The 18,589-nt window shown below is 41.6% G+C and overlaps 1 protein-coding gene across 7 annotated transcripts in view; it reads right to left on the minus strand.

The window, feature by feature from the left end:
- Positions 1-18,589, minus strand: part of TANC2 (tetratricopeptide repeat, ankyrin repeat and coiled-coil containing 2) — a 376,797-nt gene that overhangs the window by 214,988 nt on the left and 143,220 nt on the right. For all 7 annotated transcript variants that reach the window (XM_034416164.3, XM_034416167.3, XM_034416168.3 and 4 more), the window contains one exon: positions 6,455-6,526. In XM_034416164.3, coding sequence (XP_034272055.1) covers positions 6,455-6,526 — 72 coding nt within the window. The remainder of the gene's footprint in view (positions 1-6,454; positions 6,527-18,589) is intronic.

An 18,589-nucleotide genomic window follows, 5' to 3' on the forward strand; every position in this document is an offset into this window, starting at 1 on the left:
AAATTGTTACCAATAGGTATTCCTAACCTTCTAGTCAGTGGTGGGATTCAAATTTTTTTACTACTGGTTCTCCATTGTAGTGGGGGAATGGGTTGTCCTCGTCTGCTAGCCAATAGGACTGAGACTGTCAAAGCTGTGAGGACACGCCTAAACCAACGGTCCCCAGCTTCTGTCTCAGTCCTGGCTGTGGACAGACGTGTCTTTGCTTGGTCAACCATTCCTGAATGCTTGCTGTTTGTTGGGAATTTATTTTTAGACTTTTTTCCTTTTCTTTACATTTAGTTAGCTTGGATTCCAGTGTGAAGTGCTTTTAGCACGAGCCGGTGGTCCTGACCGGGCAGCCAGATCGAGCTTGCTCGCAATGCTGACCCAGAGCCTGGACATCGGCTCTTTTGGATTTCGACTCAGTGGGAAGCTTTGCGCTCCACTTTGAGCTGAAGGGAGGCTGGGCTGTCAGCGAAGCCTGAGTGGTCAAAGGACTGACTAGAAGGTTAGGAATACCTATTGGTGACAATTTTTTCTTTAGTAGTAATAGGAGAGGAAAGACATCCATAAAGAATGAGAACTTCCTGTTCATACCTTCCATACTTCTAGAAGTATGGGCACAACTTTATTCCTGAGCAATCAAGGCTACCCATGAGATCTACCACATATTTTATGTGGGTAATATCAGGAAGTCCAATTCATGTCCTGTTGATTCCATGCATTCTATCTCCATATTTTGTGCCAAGATGCATAAACATGAGAGGAGAATATTAGAGGTTCCAGAATATTAAGAAATCAAAGCGTGAGCTCTCCCATTTTCTGGCTATTAATGCTACATAAGTATTCAGAAAAAATATATTTCTAACTACTGACACTTTTATATCTGTTTAATAGAAACCAAAAAAATCTGGGAATCTCAATAATATATCTCTGCAAACTATATTTTGCCTTCGGAATTAAGGAACATGCAGACACAAACAGCAATGTTGTTGAAACAAGACTACTGAGTATAAGAATCGGGATGACAGGAAAAAAGTAAAATCTCTTATCCAGAATTATAATAGCTAATCTTCAGATATTAATCAGATGATGTGAACCATTTCAGAATTTGTAAAAACACCAGTCCATGACTGAGACAAGATAATTTTTTTAGCTTTTCCAGCTATATTGCAGGAAGAAAATTCTTCAGAATCAACTTAAGGCAGCAGTTAATACTCCTACCTCATACCTAATACCTTCCACTTCTATCCTTCTCTCTTCTTTTTTTCTTCTTTTGGATTCAAGACAACAAAAGGTTGCTAACTGTAGGTGTTCAAGTCCAGACTCCTATCCAGAATGAAAGAGCCTGATATAAAAGCTAAATTCATGTTGATTCAAAAGTAAAACTTCTTTTTCATTAAGCAATTAGTTTCTTGCCTGATTTTTTTCTAGATTCACAAATAGTTGGAGACTGTTCAAGTGCTGAAAAGTCAATGTGTTGATAATGAAATTATATTAAAATTGGCTTGCTGCTGCAAAAGATTTGGTTTGGAAATAAAGCTAGATAGATTTAAGGAAAACATTACAACAAAAAAGGCACCATATGTTGATTGGAGGAGAATCATATAACAATTTAAATTTTTTACTCATAATTTATTTCATTAATTATAATATTATAATATATTATATTCTGAATATAATTTTATAATAACCACTTTATAATGCCTTGGTAAGGCCACACTTGGAATACTGCATCCAGTTTTGGTCGCCATGATGTAAAAAAGATGTTGAAACTCTTGAAAGAGAGTTTCAGAGAAGAGCAATGAAGATATAAAGATATAAAAACAAACATATAAAGAATGGTTGCTGGAACTGGGTAGGTCTAGTTTAATGAAAAGAAGTACAAGAGAAGAAGGACATGATAGCAGTGTTCCAATATCTCAGAATTGGATATTGGAAAGAAGAGGGAAAGAAAGAAGAGGGAGTCAAGCTATTCTCCAAAACACCTGAGGATAGAACAAGAAGCAATGGATGGAATCTAATCAAGGAGAGAAGCAACCTAGAATTAAGGAGAAATTTCCTAATGGTTAGAACAATTAATCAGTTGAACAACTTGCCTCCAGAAGTTGTAAATGCTCCAACACTGGAAGTTTTTAAGAATAGATTGGGTAACCATTTGTCTGAAATGGTATAGGGTTTCCTGCCTAAGCAGGGGATTGGACTAGAAGACCTCCAAGGTCCCTTCAACTCTGTTATTCTATTCTATTCTATTCTATTCTATTCTATTCTATTCTATTCTATTCTATTCTAATTTGAAATATTATTTGAATATACAGTAATTTGAAAATATGGGAACAATCCCTTATCCTAATGTTTTACTGCATAAAATAGTTGTTATTATTACTGTGTTGCTTTTAATGTTATATTGATAATACGGATTGTCCTTGTTTAGCAACTGCCTTTTATAGTAACTTTTGCATATACAACAGTAATAAATGGGAGTATACAGTAGAAAAAATCATTCTCTGATTACTCAACACACTTACACCCAAATTTCTGTGTCTGACAACAATGCATACTCGAATGAGAGTAATACTGGCCATGAGCCTCCGACCAGATAGGAAACACAACATTATTTGTCTATTCTACTTTATTATAATATTACATTAATAGAACCTCACATATGGTTTGCATGTTACTTTGCAAATATTTCACCAGAACCAATTGCAATTGCTAAACAAGAGCTATATATACAGTGAATTAGTTCATCAAAAGTTAAGCAGAAGTTCATCTTTGGTTAAGCTAAAGATATACATTTTACAGAAGATTTAAAAAATGAAATATGGTTTCACTCCTTGTTGCTCAGAAAAATAGCATCTGAATGCTGAGCAGGACCTCTTTTTTGTTTTAAGAAGAAAAGTTGTAAAAAACCTGGAGAACAGTAAAATGTTTCTGAAGAGAGGAACTTTAAAGAAATTATAGTCTTCCATTCTCTGGAATTTCTCTACATTTTCCCCACTGTAATGGCAATCTTGGGGGAGTGGGGGAGTAATATAGTCCTTAATCCTGTTCTGCTTTACAGTCTTTGCTTTATAACATTCCTTCTTTTCTCCCCATGCTTACCCACTTCTTGATTTTTTTATTGTTGTGTATGTATGTTAATATTTTTGGGTATAAGTGCTTATATTTCTTGGTATCTAAGATGAATAGGAAAAATATTTCAAGTAAGTAGTTATTTTATCAAACATATAGCTCCGCCTGTTAACTATAATGAGGCACATTCCATAAACTACATTAATACATTCCGTCCCAGGCGCCTGATGGATCCCGAAAGGTTCCTGACGGAGCTTGGGCCGTTTCCTGAGACCCTGGCACACGACCCGACCGAAGACCTGGTGGCCTCCTGGGGGAGTGCGGCCACCAGAGCTTTGGACTGTGTCGTGCCTTTGCGGCCTCTGACCCGATGCCGATCTCAATTGGCTCCTTGGATCTCCGAGGAGCTGAGAGAGATGAAGCGTCGGAAAAGACGCCTAGAGAGCATCTGGAAGACTAGTCAATCCGATTCTGACTGGACACTGGTGAGGTCTTATATCAAGACCTACCTAGTGGCGATAAAAGTGGCGAAATCTAAACATTTTTCTGCTCTTATCGCATCTGCAGAGAACCGGCCAGCCGCTCTGTTTAGGGTGACCCACTCCCTTCTTCGGGGGGAGTGCGGGAAGATCCCTTGCAGGGTCGAGCTGAGGATTTTGTGCAATTCCTGCATGATAAAGTTGCTCGGATTTGGGAAGGCTTGGACTCTGACTGGATGAGTCCAGGGGAGGAGACGAGGGTAGGTCTTGAGAATATTATCTGGGAGGAGTTTGATCCTGTGGCTCCCGAGGATGTGGATAGGGTTCTGGGTAAGATTAGTGCCGCCACGTGTTTATTGGACCTGTGTCCCTCCTGGTTGGTACTGGCCTCCCGGGAGGTTACACGAGGCTGGCTCCAGGGGATTATAAGTGCTTCTTTGAGTGAGGGTGCCTTTCTCGCCACCTTGAAAGAGGTGATGGTGAGGCCCCTCCTCAAGAAGCCTTCCCTGGACCCGGCTGAATTGGCTAAGTACCGTCCGGTCTCCAACCTTTGTTTTGTGGCAAAGGTTGTTGAGAGTGTGGTGGCACAACAGCTTCCCCGGCACCTGGATGAAGCTATCTATCTGGACCCGTACCAGTTGGGCTTCAGGCAGGGGTACAGCACAGAAACGGCATTGGTCGCATTGGTGGATGATCTCTGGAGGGCTCGGGACAGGGGTTGCTCCTCTGTCCTGGTCCTATTAGATCTCTCAGCGGCTTTTGATACCATCGACCATGGTATCATGCTGCAATGGTTGAGGGGGTTAGGAATAGGGCGCACCGTCCTGCGGTGGTTCTCCTCCTTCCTCTCCGACCGTTCAGTTTGTGTTGGCAGGGGAGCAGAGGTTGACCTCGAGGCACCTCGCATGGGGAGTGCCGCAAGGGTCGGTCCTCTCGCCCCTTCTGTTCAACATTTATGTGAAGCCGCTGGGTGAGATCAGCCGTGGTTTTGGGGTGTGAGTCCATCACTATGCTGATGACACTCAGCTGTACATCTCCACCCCAGACCACCCCAACGATTCCCTTGATGTGATGTCTCGCTGGCTGGAGGCCGTGCGGGTCTGGATGGGGAGAAATAGGCTCAGACTCAACCCTTCCAAGACTGAGTGGCTGTGGCTTCCGGCGTCCCGATATAGTCAGCTGGTGCCATCGCTGACTATTGGGGGTGAATCTCTGCCCCCCACAGAGAAGGCTCGCAATCTGGGCATCCTCCTGGACACACGGCTGTCTTTAGAAGAGCATATGACAGCCGTGGCCAGGGGGGCTTTTTATCAGGTTCGCCTGATTCACCAGTTGCAGCCCTTTCTGGACCGGGACGCCTTGCGCATGGTCACTCACGCCCTTGTCACCTCCCGGCTGGACTATTGTAATGCTCTCTACATGGGGCTCCCCTTGAAGAACACTCGGAGGCTCCAACTGGTCCAGAATGCAGCTGCGCAGGTGGTTATGGGCGCAACCCGTTGTGCCTAAGTGACACCCCTCCTGCACGAGCTGCACTGGCTCCCAGTGGTCTTCCGGGTGCGATTCAAGGTGTTGGTCACTACCATTAAAGCGCTCCATGGCATAGGACCCGGGTACCTTCGAGACCGCCTTCTGCCACCAACAGCCTCCCACTGGCCAGTTCGCTCCCACAGAGAGGGTCTCCTCAGGGTGCTATCAGCCAAGTTATGTCGGCTGGCAACACCCAGGGGGAGGGCCTTCTCTGTGGGAGCCCCTGCCCTGTGGAATGAACTGCTCCCAGAAATGCGTAAGATCTCCGACCTCCGTGTATTTCACTGTGCCCTCAAGACCTTGCTGTTCCGCCAAGCCGGGCTATCAATCTAATGATTTTTAAATTGGATGTTTTAAATTTTTGGGGTTTTAAATCTGAGCCGAAATTATGTAATAATTTTAATTATTTTTAACTGATGTCTGTCTTTGTGCTTTTAATAGGCTGTACACCGCCCTGAGTCCTTTGGGAGAAGGGCGGTATAGAAATAAAATTATTTATTTATTTATTTATTTATTTATTTATTTATTTATTTATTTATTTATTTATTTAATAGTGCATTATTGAAAGGATATTATCTGATTTCCTTATAAAGTGATTAAACTGGATGTTTTAAGAAAGGATAGATGCAACTTTTATTGAGAAGGGTCAAAAAAGTTAAAGAGAAATTACTTACCTTAATCTTTTCACAATGATCTTCAAGAAACATTAACAGAAATACAGATATAGAAATCTATGCCTTGAAATCAGATTCTCTAAACTGTTTCTAATTGATAGATGCCTTCAATTTTATAAGATATAGATTTTCTTCAAGACAATGTTACATGAATCTATAATGTAACAAATGCGTGTTATAAGAGGGTAGAATGTAGCTGGTTAAAACCTAAAACTCAGTAGAAAGAAGAACACATAAATTATGCAGATAGCTGTGGAAGAACTGATTAAATGAAGTGAGAAAATATTCCATCTTCAGAATACTCCACTAATTTCAAGACTGGTCAATTGAGCTATATTCTCAAGAGCCATTTTCTCAAGAATCGTAGCTTACCAACATTTAATTTACTGTGATCTTTTGCATGTTTAATTATTTTTGAGATATTCTTAATAAAGCCCATGTATTAACCAATAAAGTCACCTCCTGGCAAGAAGGGCAAAAAACAAGATTGATTAATTGATTGATTGATTGAATACATTTTTCTTGTTGAGGAGAAAGAATTTGGGAAAAGCATGTACAGCAATTCATTTCTCTCTTTGAAAGTCAGTATGTCTTTAAAACACGAATTATTGCTGATTATATTTTTAAATTCATTTATATCTAAATGAAAATAAATATTAAATATCTTATATGAAATGAAATGCAAGAACACTTGAAATTCATTTGTTTACTTACCTTGTCCAGAATGACTCTGACAATAATCTATGCTTGCCTGCCTTCGGTCTTGTGGCTCCTCGCTTCCTCCATCTACATGAGAACCGAAACAACACAAGAGAGATTAGGAAAATACAATTTCTCTTCCACTATTACTATCTCTTGAAAGACAGCAGCCTAATTAATCACAGGTAGTTCTCGCTTAACTACTTAACTGGGGTCAAATTTCCATTACTGAGTGACATAGTTGTAAAGAGTGATATCCCATGACCATGCAGCTTGGTGATGGCCATTCCAACAATTCAAGTTGCCAATAGTAAATTCCATTATGTGCTTAAGTGTGATGTTATGTGGTCACCATAACGTCACTGAAAGCCGGCAGTGAAGATCACAAATGGCAATCACATGACTACAGTATTGTCATAAGTTTGAACAATTATGTGAATGAGTAGTTATTAAGTGAGGACCACTTAAACTGCTGTTATTTTTGTGAGCATTCTAATAGCAATGCCTCTATGATTTATTTCTTAGCGCCTCAATTACATAGTATCTTTAAAACCATAAAAATAACTTCTCTTGATCTCTCCATAAACGTCTGAACTAAACCAGTTATTTTCTTATTCAACTCATATGTTCCAAAGCACAAAGGAATAGTTGATCACATACTAAAATAAATCTACATTTGAGAATCATCTAATCATTCTATAAAGTGCTCCATCACACTAAAATTAGCATTCAGTAATCACAAATATATATATTTTTTAATTTGATTTATATGCCGCCCTTCTCCGGAGACTCAGGGCGGCTTACAATGCGTTAAGCAATAGCCTTCATACTTTTGTATATTTATACAAAGTCAGCTTATTGCCCCCACAACTGGGTCCTATTTATTGTTTATATAAGGTATAGTGGCAGACAAAGTGACCAAATAAACTTCTTTATGGAAAAATTAGAAGACCACATTATGCAGTTAAGATTACATTATATTTGCTGGTAATAACTACATACCTATGTAAACATCATACAATCTGGACCCAGACCAAATTGTGCATCAAAGTGCAACTAATTTTAAATGAATCATTTATTAATCAAATTTCAAAGTCAGTAACAATTCAGAAGAGAACCAGTCTAGTATAGTGGTAAAGGCATCTAGGTAAAAACTATGATAATAAGAGTTCTAATCCCATTTTAGACACAAAGACTGCTGAGTAGCCTTGGATCATTCTCACTCTCAGCTCCTAGGAACAAGGCAATGGCAAATCATTTCTGAGAAAACTTGCCAAGAACTATTTCACAGAAGTTTAGAATATCTATTGAAAAAATCCTTTATGCTCAATATGATATTCATTGCTACCTGGATCTTAGCAACTAAAATGATTAAAGCCTTGGAGACAAAAACATATGAAAAAGGCTTGCAGGATTTGGGTTTGGCTAGTCTAGAGAAAAGAAGGACTAAGAGGGACATGATAGCAGTATTTCAATATTTGAGAGGCTGCCACAAAGAAGAAGGGGTCAACTTATTTTCCAAAGCACCAGAAGGCAGGATGAAAAATACGGATGGAAACTAATCAAGGAGGGAAGCAACCTGGAATTAAGGAGAAACTTAATTAGTCAGTGGAACAGCTTGCTGTCAGAAACTGTGGGTGCTTCATCACTGGAGGTTTTTAAGATGAGACTGGACAATCACTTGTCTGAAATGGTATAGTGTCTCCTGTTTGAACAGAGCAAGGTCCCTTCCAGCTCTATTCTAATTGAACTAAAATAGACTACATACCATAATAGTACCACCATTGTAAAACTAGCCCTTCTTTGTTCTTCCAAGGCAAAAGACTGCTCCCCTTCAGCAGCTCCACCATCTATATCCCCCTCCCTCCAATCTCTGATCTTTTTTGGCTGCCCTGCACAGCCTAAATAGGCCACTGTATTCTCTCACCGCTACCTAAAGTGAACTGTCTTCCCTGTCCTTTGTATGACTATCATGCTAGGCTTACTACTTCCACTGAGGAATGCTGCCTCAAGACCTGAAGCATTGCATGGAATTGCTAGGGCCGCTGAAGTGGGATCGGGCATTAGCCCTTCATGCTGGAAGGATGAGAGCTCTACCAAGGAGTGGGAGCCTTCCAAGCCGAAATTGCCAACAAGCGACCCTCAGCAGGATCGGGAAGAAACCCTTCACACTGGAATTAGCTCAGGGGTCGGCAACCTTAAACACTCAAAGAGCCACTTGGGCCCGTTTCCTACAGAAAAAAACACACCAGGAGCCACAAAAACTAGGTGGGCATGGCCAACTCGATGTCACTCACTCCCACCATCACATGACCACCTAGTCACACAGTTTTCACAAAACTATTCTCTATGTCTCTCTCCCCCTCTCCCTATCTCCCCCTCTGTCCCCCATGTCTCTTTCCCTCTCTTCCCCTCTCTCACCCACTCTCTATGTATCACTCTATATGTCTCTCTCTATGTCTCACTCTCTCTCTCTGTATGTGTGTGTGTGTGTCTCCCCCCTCCCTTCGGGTGACCGTCCTCCTCCTCCACCCGTCCTCTCGTAAATCCCTGGCCAGCTGTGGCTGAGCCGGGAGCGTTCGCACACGCAGGGAGACTCCAGCCTGAAGTGGCAGGAAGCGAAGGCTGCCTTATGTGAAAATGTAGTGCAAAGGCAGGTACAGAGCAGCTTTGCTCCTGCACTCTCCGGTGACCCTCTTCCCCCCTTCTCTCAGAATGCCTGGGACAGCTGTGGCTGAGCCAGGAGCTGCGCACGGGCAGGGAGACCCTCCTCAAATGAGCACCAAAGCTCGGAGCGGGCAGCGGCTCTCTTAAGGAGGGACTCTCCACGCATGCGCACACTCCTGGCTCAACCACAGCTGGCCAGGGGGGTTATGAGAGGAGGAGGGGGAGGAGAGTGCAGGAACGAAGCTGCCCTGTACCTGCTTTCACGCCACAATTGCACGTAAGGCAGCCTTCACTTCCTGCCGCTTCGGGCTGGAGTCCAAAAAAGAAATAAGAGGGGCGGGGCAGAGCAAACCAGTGATGGGATAGGGAGCCGCGGCAGAGGGCCCAAAGAGCCATTTGTGCTCCGGAGCCATGGGTTGCCAACTCCTGAATTAGCTCAACCGATTTTGTGGGAGCAATTAAACTATCAGAAAACAATCAAGAATGTGCAGCTCATCAAAGTAATGTCCATTCAGATCAACTGAGTCTGAAAGCTGGAAAGCAAGAGGAAGAGGAGGAGCTTAACAGCTTGCAGACTCAGTCCTAGGACAGATGACAAAGTTAACCCATTCCTGACTGTTGGCCCCACATTCAGAGAGAATACCAATAAGCACTATTGCTACAGTGCACAAAGATGGCTCAGATCAATGGCAGACTAAGAATTCTCCAAGCCATGTGGCTCTGGTTTTGCAATGGTTTTGCAATTAATTGAGGCAAAAAAAACCCAGAGGGCGCATCCAGGAGTCCCTAAAGCCATGGTAAGGCTCTCGTGCTTCTTGCCACACCATGGCTTCAGGGGCTTCTGGATGGACCCTCTGGGGTTTTTTGCCTCAAATAGTCGCAAAATTCATTTCAAGGCAAGGAATCTCTGAGCCACACTGCAGCAAGAAGCACCTGCTTAGGAACCCATCTCATGCCATGCTCCATTGGCCATTTACCAAATAAGAAGCACCCCACACTCACCCAGCTCCATCTTGCCCATGACTTTATCATCATCATCATCATCATCATCATCATCATCATCATCATCATCATTTCTATGCCGCCCACTCTCCGAGTGTAAACTCTGGGCAGTTTACAGCAAAGACAGTATACTAAATAGCATATTGCCCCCAACAATCTGGGTCCTCATTTTACCCACCTCAGAAGGATGGAAGGCTGAGTCAACCTTGAGCCGGTGAGATTTGATCCGCTGATCTGCTGAACTAGTAGTCAGCTGAAGTAGCTGCAGTACTGCACTCTAACCACTGTGCCACCTCTGCTCATCTCACCATCTGCTAAAGTCACCATCTGTCACTTTAAAGTCACTTTAGCTCACCATCTGCTAAAGTCACCCTCGTACTCTGAATTGTCTTCACTGGCTTATGGAACATTTCCACTGTGCTTCCTGTGAATGCCAGGATGGTGAGCCCAGTGGAGGGGAGGCAGGCAAAGACAATAATAATCAGCCGGGGGAACAGTGGTGGGCAGTTGTAAATGCAGGCAAAGTCAAATTTTTATCATGTGACCATGGTCATAAATCCACTTTTTGAGCACCATTGTAATTGAACAGTCACTGAATGATTGGACATTAAGCAAGGATTATCTATAATTCTGTATCTTTTTTCAGCCTTCTCTTTTAGGGTGAAAATGTCACCTTCCTTTTGAGTAAATAGGGTTCTAGGAGGAAAAGTCTATTACAAATGTATGAAGAAGAGAATGACAATCATTAAGCTACATGAACCTCTAGGTTTATGTATGTGGCAGAAGTATGTGAACCTCTTCTTTAGCGCATTTCTTCAGACACAAGTGACCTATTTAGTGCCTGCCTCTGAACCAGGATGACTTGCCATCACTGATGCAACTTTAAATTCTGAATTGTATCAGCAAATTCTATAGGAAGATGTCAGGTATCTTATCCATGATTTAAAGCTCAAGAGAAAGTCGGTAATGTAGCAAATGACCAAATCACACAAATCATATGACCCAAGAATGGTTAAAATTGAAGTTAATGTTTTGGAATAGCCAAGTAGAAGTCCTAATTTAAATCCTATAGAAATATGGTAGAGTGACCTAAAGCCGGTAGTTCATACAAGAAGACCCCCAATATTCCTGAGTTGAAGCTGTTCTATAAGGAAAAAGGCTAAAATTCCTCCCAGCCAATGTGCAGGATGATAACAGTTATTGGAAAAATTTAATGCAGTCATTCCTGTGCAAAAAGGCACACCAGTTTGTGAAAGCAAAGGTTTATATGGTATTGCCACACTGAGATATATTCTGTATCTTTGAATAATTTTCTTCAATAAATAAACAAGTAAAATGCTTTTGACTTATTTCTTTAAGTGGGTTCTTTTTATCTAATTTTAGGGTTTATGTGGAGAACGGATCAATATAAAATAAAAATTCAAAGAGTTCTTAAGTTTTTAAGTATTATTGCATTGTATAAGAGTACAGTATACAGCAAATGGTACCAAACACATACTACATACCGAGTATCAATGGTGTTAGATAAAGATGTTTCCCAGCCCCAGTACTTTTTAACCTCTACATCAATGATGTGCCAGAAGTCTTCTGCTCTCAGGATGTTCACAGTTACATAATAAATCTATCAACATTATTCTAAAGGCATGTTATATGGTCCCTATGGACAATCTGAATCTTGGACTAATGAGACAACTCCAAAAGTTAGTGCTTAGTACATTATTAATTCTTTGAAACTAAATAAAGTTATCAGGGAATTACACAGCTGGTGTCCAAATAGAGTCAGAAATGCTGATAAGTACTTATGGTTTATATAAATAAATATATTTACAGTAAATAAGAGAGGCAAACAGGAACATGGTCAAATACAGTAAATCAACACAGCAGGAACATCAGTAAATCACAGCTAGCACCCCCAGCACATAGAGGAAAAAGGTGGGAAACAAGGGAACTCCTCTTTACACTCACAGCAACCAATCACAGCTTAGATTGCCTCATGCAGTGTCCAGCTCTCTTCAACCAGTTTAGATATAACTGTGTGTTCTTATTCATTGTCCAACCCTTCACTGAGCCAGCTATTAAATTTTAAATATCTTAACACCCTTCCAATTTATAGCTGGATAGCAGGGGGAGAGTCTTCTCTGTGGGGGCACCTGCCATCTGGAATGAGCTCTCCCCAGAGATACGGAGGATCCCCGACTTACGCACTTTCCGCCGTGCCCTCAAGACCTTTTTATTTCAACAGGCTGGCCTGGCCTAACCTCCTTTTTAATTGTTAATTTTAAATTTGTTTTAAAATAATAGGGGTGTTTTAACTTGTTTGGGCCAAATTATTTAATGGGTTTTTATATTGTTTTTAAATTTTGTATTATATGTGTTTTATCTTTTGTATTATATGTGTTTTATCTGTTCACCTCCCTGAGTCCTTCGGGAGTAGGGCGGTATAAATTTAATAAATAATAATAATAATTTAAATCAAGTTGTTTCACAAGATCCTTGTGTTTCTCTATAGCCAATGGCTTTGTCATGTGGTCAGCCAAATTATCTTCTGATAGACAATAAATTAGATCTATTACATTTTCTTTCACTGCTTTTCTGACATTAAAATACTTTATGTCCACTTGTTTGCTTCTGATTTTTACTCTCACCTATTGCCATCTGTACACATGCCGTGCTATCTCCAAACACTAGTATAGCTCCCTTCACCTCAATATTCCAATCCTTCAATAACTGTACATTTTTCTTTTTTGATTTAGAATATATCCTCCTTCTTGTAGTTTCTTTATTTCTACTCCTAAATAGTTCTTTATTTCTCTTAGAATCTTTGCATTTCTTTTGTTCTGCCATAGGTAAACACAATACCTCCTGGCAATTTCAAGGTCAACAAAATGATACATATCTTCACCTCATCTGTTTTAAATCTTCTTGGAGGAACACCTTTGTTTCCTCTTTCAGACTTCCTTGGAACAAACTGTTCCTATTTCACAGGGATCCCACTTTCTAAGCATTTCTCTGAGCTATTCTCAGAACTTGAGCCACTTTCAGATCTTTGATCAACATACCTATGTGAATGCTCATCCACTGGAGACTTTTGACTAACAGGCATTAAAATTTCATTACTGGCATGCATCTTTGCCCAATTCTCAAGTTTTGAAAAATTTGCAAAACGTGAAATAATTACATTTTTGTGTCCCTCTGTAAACCTATATGCCTTTGATCTTGATTGATAACCTATAAATGTCAATTTCCTTGCCTTTAGCTGTCCTTTCTTTCTAACTGTTTTGGGAATGTGCACCCATGCATTGCCAAATATTCTTAAATGTGCCAAAGATCGTTGTCTTCCATACAACATGTAATATGAAGTGATTAATTGCTATTATCCAAATAATTGGCAGTTATGATTGCCTCATCCCAATATAGTTTACTCATTCCTGTGTCTGCTAGTAACGCATCTTTCATATTTTGTAATACACCATTCCTGCACTCACCAACTCCATTCTCTACCAGAGTGTAGGGGTTAGTTTTTCTATGATTTGTGTCTTTGTTTCTCAGCCACTGCTGAAACATATTAGACATGAACTCTGTTCCTCTGTCTGTTTGTAGTTGACATGCACATTGATTATACCTCCTCTCTACAAACATTACCCATTGCTTAAATTGTTGAAACACTTGTTTTGCTTTTCAATAAATAACAAAACCCATATCATGAGAAATCATCAACAATTTCCAAAGCAAATTTGACCCCTCCCAATGATGGGGATAGAGGGCCAATTAAATCAGCATGCACTAACTGAAAATTTTATCGTTTCTTTTGCTGATAGGGTATATTTTTTATTTGGCCTCTTCGCAAATAGCACAATCCAAATATTTGTCACAATCTTACAGCCAAGTCAGGCATTTTCTGCAATACTTTTTAAGCTTGCATGACCCAACTTTCCGTGCAACAAATGTGCACACCCATTATGCTTCGGTTAATTAGAAAAGATTGTCTCTGCACTGCCACCAGTTTCTTTGTGGTTCAAAATATATAAACTGTTCAGTTTCAAACCTTATGCACATACCGTTATTCTTTATGACCTTGCATGTACCCTTTGCAAAAATTACTTCATACCACTGTCTAAGTGAGACACATTCAGCAAATTGTGATCTAAATCTGGTTCACATAAAACCTTATCAAGCAATTTACTAATACATGATACATATACAGTTCCTTTTCTTTGTATAGAAAAATGATTACTATTTATCAGGCTTCCAAATTCCTGGGCAACTTGTCCCAGAGAGGAAAATAATTTTGGGTTATTTACAATATGTTCACTTGCCCTTCTGGCCAACAACCACATGCCTTTGTTGTTTTTGTTGCTTGCCTTCACCACAGAAATCTGTGTGTCTTCTTGCTTCTGTCTCTATGCTTTGTCTCTCCTGCTTGAATCTTTTAATATTCTTACTGGACAATTTCTCCAGATATACTGAGTAGATCCATATGCAAAGCAGTATTTTACAATTCAGAGTTTCTCTGACACCATGCTACCTCACTGGAAAAGTTCCTTTCTGACTGGGCTACAAATTATTATTGTTTCTTTCTAGTCTTTTCTGTTCTTCTTCCAAAAGTTTCTCAGTCAGATAACTCATAGTTAAATCACATTCATTCATGGACTCAAGGCTTATTACAAACACAATACAACATACACTTTGTGTGCTTCTGAAAACACCATTCCTTGCTCTTCTAACTCAAGGAAGATTTTCCTCATAAACTGGAGGTGATCTGACACACTTTCTCCAGAATGTAGCGTTGCTCTATAAAGTTTTCTGGTGAGAAACTTTGCTGCTTGCAGTTTCCCTGTATATAAATTCTGCATAAGGCCAGTCAGGATTCTCTAGCAGATGTAAGCCCACGCACATGTATTACCTGACAATCTTTCAAGCTGGCTAATGCTTTTCAGTTTGTTTTTGCCCCTCCTTATTGAGATCTGCTTGAGGGTTGCTTACAACTGTCCACAAATCCTCCCTCCGCAGAAACATCTCCATGTTTAGGCTGCATGAGACATAATTTGTCTCATTAAGACAAGCCAAAGGAAATTCCCCCCCCCATTCCTCTAACAGATAGCATCGTGCTGTCTTTACAGGCCAATAATCCTCAATCTCCTCAGGCTCACAAAAAAACTTTTACTTCAGAAAAATACTATTGGCTCTTCACAGTGCTTTGGGCCCCTTAACTTGTCAGAGAATTGCGCAGCTGGTGTCCAAATGGAGTTAGAGATACTAACAAGAACTTTTGGTTTTATATAAATAAATATTGACAGTAAATAAGAGAGGCAAATAAGAGCATAGTCATGTAAATCAATACAAGAGGAATATCATCAGGTAAATCAAGAGAGCACACAGAACGCAGAAACGTGGGAAACAAGGAAATTCCGCTTTTTTACTCACAGCAACCAATTGCACTTCAGTTTCCATCATACAGTGGCCAGCTCTCCTTAAGCAATTAACTGTACATTCTTACTCACTATCAAATCCTTCACAGGTCCAGCTATTAAATTTTAAATATCTTAACAAAGGTTAAGTTCAAAGTAATGATATTTGGAAAGAAGTATATTAAATATACCTGGTATTTGAACAAGGAACCTGTAGAACAAATCAACTCCTTTCTAATACCTAGGGGTACTTTTTAACCAACTTAGGGTCATGGACAAGGGTCTAGGACAATTTGCTATCACCGGTTTGCTGCTGTCGCCTTGCGTTGACCACCTAGCCCTGACTTGCTGTGTGACAACTCACCTCAGAAAAATGCCAGAGGCGAGGGGAAACCTCCTCCTCCTCCTCTTCTGTAGCTTGTACTGGGTAAAAAAAATTGGGAGGATGAAACGGAGAGAAGAGGAACCAGAAAAAAGATCACTTGTGAATGAGTCACACACTTTTAGCTGCACAGGAATTTCTTTCACAGAATTCAATGGTCTGGGTGCAAGGGTAAGCCTCATCAAGGAGGGAGGGAGGAGACAGAAAGAGGGAGGGAGGGAGGGAGGGAGGGAGAGGGAGAGAGAGAAAGAAGAAGAGGAAGAAGAGGAGGAGACGAAAAAGGAGGAAGAGGAGGGGGTTGTCCTTGCCTCTGGCATTCTCCCACAGTGAATTGTCCCAGGGCAAGCCAGCTGGGGCAAGCTAGTTGGGGCGACCCAGGAGGCAGTGACCCTGCTGTGGTGACCCAGCTGTGGTGAGTTGTCCTTTTCCATATGGACAACCTTATTATTAAAAAGGTGAGAAGGGGCTCAGTCCAGGCCCTTTTTCTTTGTTTGATTTATCATCTGTATTTCCACTCTGTCCTCTTTGTCTTATAGTCCACAAATTCTTTATTTTCCAATATTTCTAGGATCTGTAACTCCTCTTCACCCCATCTATCCATAAATTCTTCTATACTGTTGTCTGTCACATCTTTCACTTCTTTTTTATAATCTTCAGAAAGTACTCTTTTAGGTGCAGAAATTATTGCTCCCAATTTAGTTGTAAATTTTCCCCAACACTTCAAAAATGCTTTGAAATGTTTTAAACAGCCTTCATTTTAAGATTTCACTTTTTTTCTTCAAAATTTAATTCTCTCTACTGCTCTTTTTCTGAATTTACAAAGTCTCAAATTTTATTGTTGCTTTATTTTCAACTTTCAGACAATGATCTTTCTGATAGATTAATTTGTAATCCAAGGAATTACTGCTTCACCAGGTAGTTTTTCAGCCTTGTTATTTAGAAGACCTCTTTTGATTATAAAATAATGGTGAATTCAAAGGTGATCAGCAAGTGAACCCCAGTGTCCTTAAAGATTCATAGTTGCAAGCTTGATGGCTTCTATCATCTCCAAACATTCAAACTCTCAAGGCAACCACTATCCTCAGGTGTTCTCATTAGGAGCAGCTATCCAGAGCACCAGTGGGTATTCTCTCATCCCCTCTTACTTTGGGGAGGTTCTGGTGGATCGAGCTTGTCACTGGTTTGCCAGTTGTCAGTGCAGCAGCATCTCCATTCTTATTTGCCATTTTTCTTACTCAGATGCTGAAATGGACGTTGGTCTTATCTGATACGTCCCTTCTCGACATGAGGAAAAACGTCAGTCAGGATGGGTTAGCGTCCCGTCTAGCCAATGACCGAGCACTTTCCAAAGACAAAACTCCGCCCTCCGAAGGAGCCCCAGTTCTTCGATGAGGCGAAGCGATGGACTCGTGCTCCGTGTCCTCCTGAAACAAGAGAGAGTTAATATCACCCCTCCCCCACCACCGGAACGAACCAAAGGGTGGGACTGACTGACGTTTTTCCTCATGTCGAGAAGGGACGTATCAGGTAAGACCAACGTCCATTCTCCCTCTCAGAGGAAAAACGTCAGTCAGGATGGGGACATACCAAAGCCAGATGTCACCAGGGAGGGAAGAAAAATGGTCCGGTGGTCCTCAAGGAAGGTGAACCGACTGTAGAACCTTTCTGCCGAATGCAGCGTCAGCGGAAGCAAATGAATCCACTCTGTAATGCCTGACGAAGGGACTGATGGTCGTCCATGTGGCTGCACGGCAAACTTCTTTGAGGGGAGCCTGAGTAGACCAGGCGGCCGATGTTGAGGCGCTCCTCGTTGAATGAGCTGTGATGGGATGCAGCAGAGGAGAATTCGAATGCCGGTAAGCTAAGGCGATAGCGGCTCTGATCCAACGACCTAAGGTCACACTAGATACCCGTACTCCCAGGGATGAGGGGTGAAAGGCAACAAACAGAGCCTCCGTCTTTTGGTGTAAGGACGTCCAGGTGATATAAATCTTCAACGCCCGGCGGACGTCCAGCGTGTGCCAAGCCCTCTCCAGTAGATGGGAAGGGCGAGGGCAAAAGTCCGGGAGAACGAGCTCCTGTGCCCTGTGAAAGGTCGAGTTTACTTTGGGCACGAAGGCGGGATCCAGCCGGAGAACCACCCTATCGGCATGGAAAATACAAAGGTCCGACCGGACAGATAATGCTGCTAGTTCTGAAATTCTGCGGGAAGAAGTGATAGCCACTAAGAATGCCACTTTCAACGAAAGGAAACGCAGTGAGACGGATCGAAGAGGCTCGAAGGGAGGTGACATGAGCGCTTTTAGGACTTTATTCAAGTTCCACGTTGGAAACCGATGAACGGTTGGAGGGCGTAGATTTGTAGCTCCCCGTAGGAAGGTTGTGATGATTGGATGACGAGAAATGGGATCCTTCGAACCGCAGGACAAGACGGAAGCAATGGCGGCCAGTTGTCGACGTAGCGTGTTGGGTCTAAGTCCTTTGCGAAGGCCCGATTGAAGGAACATCAACACGTGAATAATGGAAGCCGAAGTAGGTGAAATAGGAACCGATGAACACCACGAAACAAAAGCCCTCCAAGTGGCCTCATAAATTCTGACGGTAGAGGGTCTGCGGGCGGCCTGGATCGTGGACACGACATCTGCCGGGATTCTGGCCCCCGTCAGGAGGAGCCGCTCAACCGCCAAACGG

This window comes from Pantherophis guttatus, chromosome 4, assembly GCF_059756535.1.
Source record: "Pantherophis guttatus breed Tessera chromosome 4, ASM5975653v1, whole genome shotgun sequence".
Classification (NCBI taxonomy): Eukaryota; Metazoa; Chordata; class Lepidosauria; order Squamata; family Colubridae; genus Pantherophis; species Pantherophis guttatus.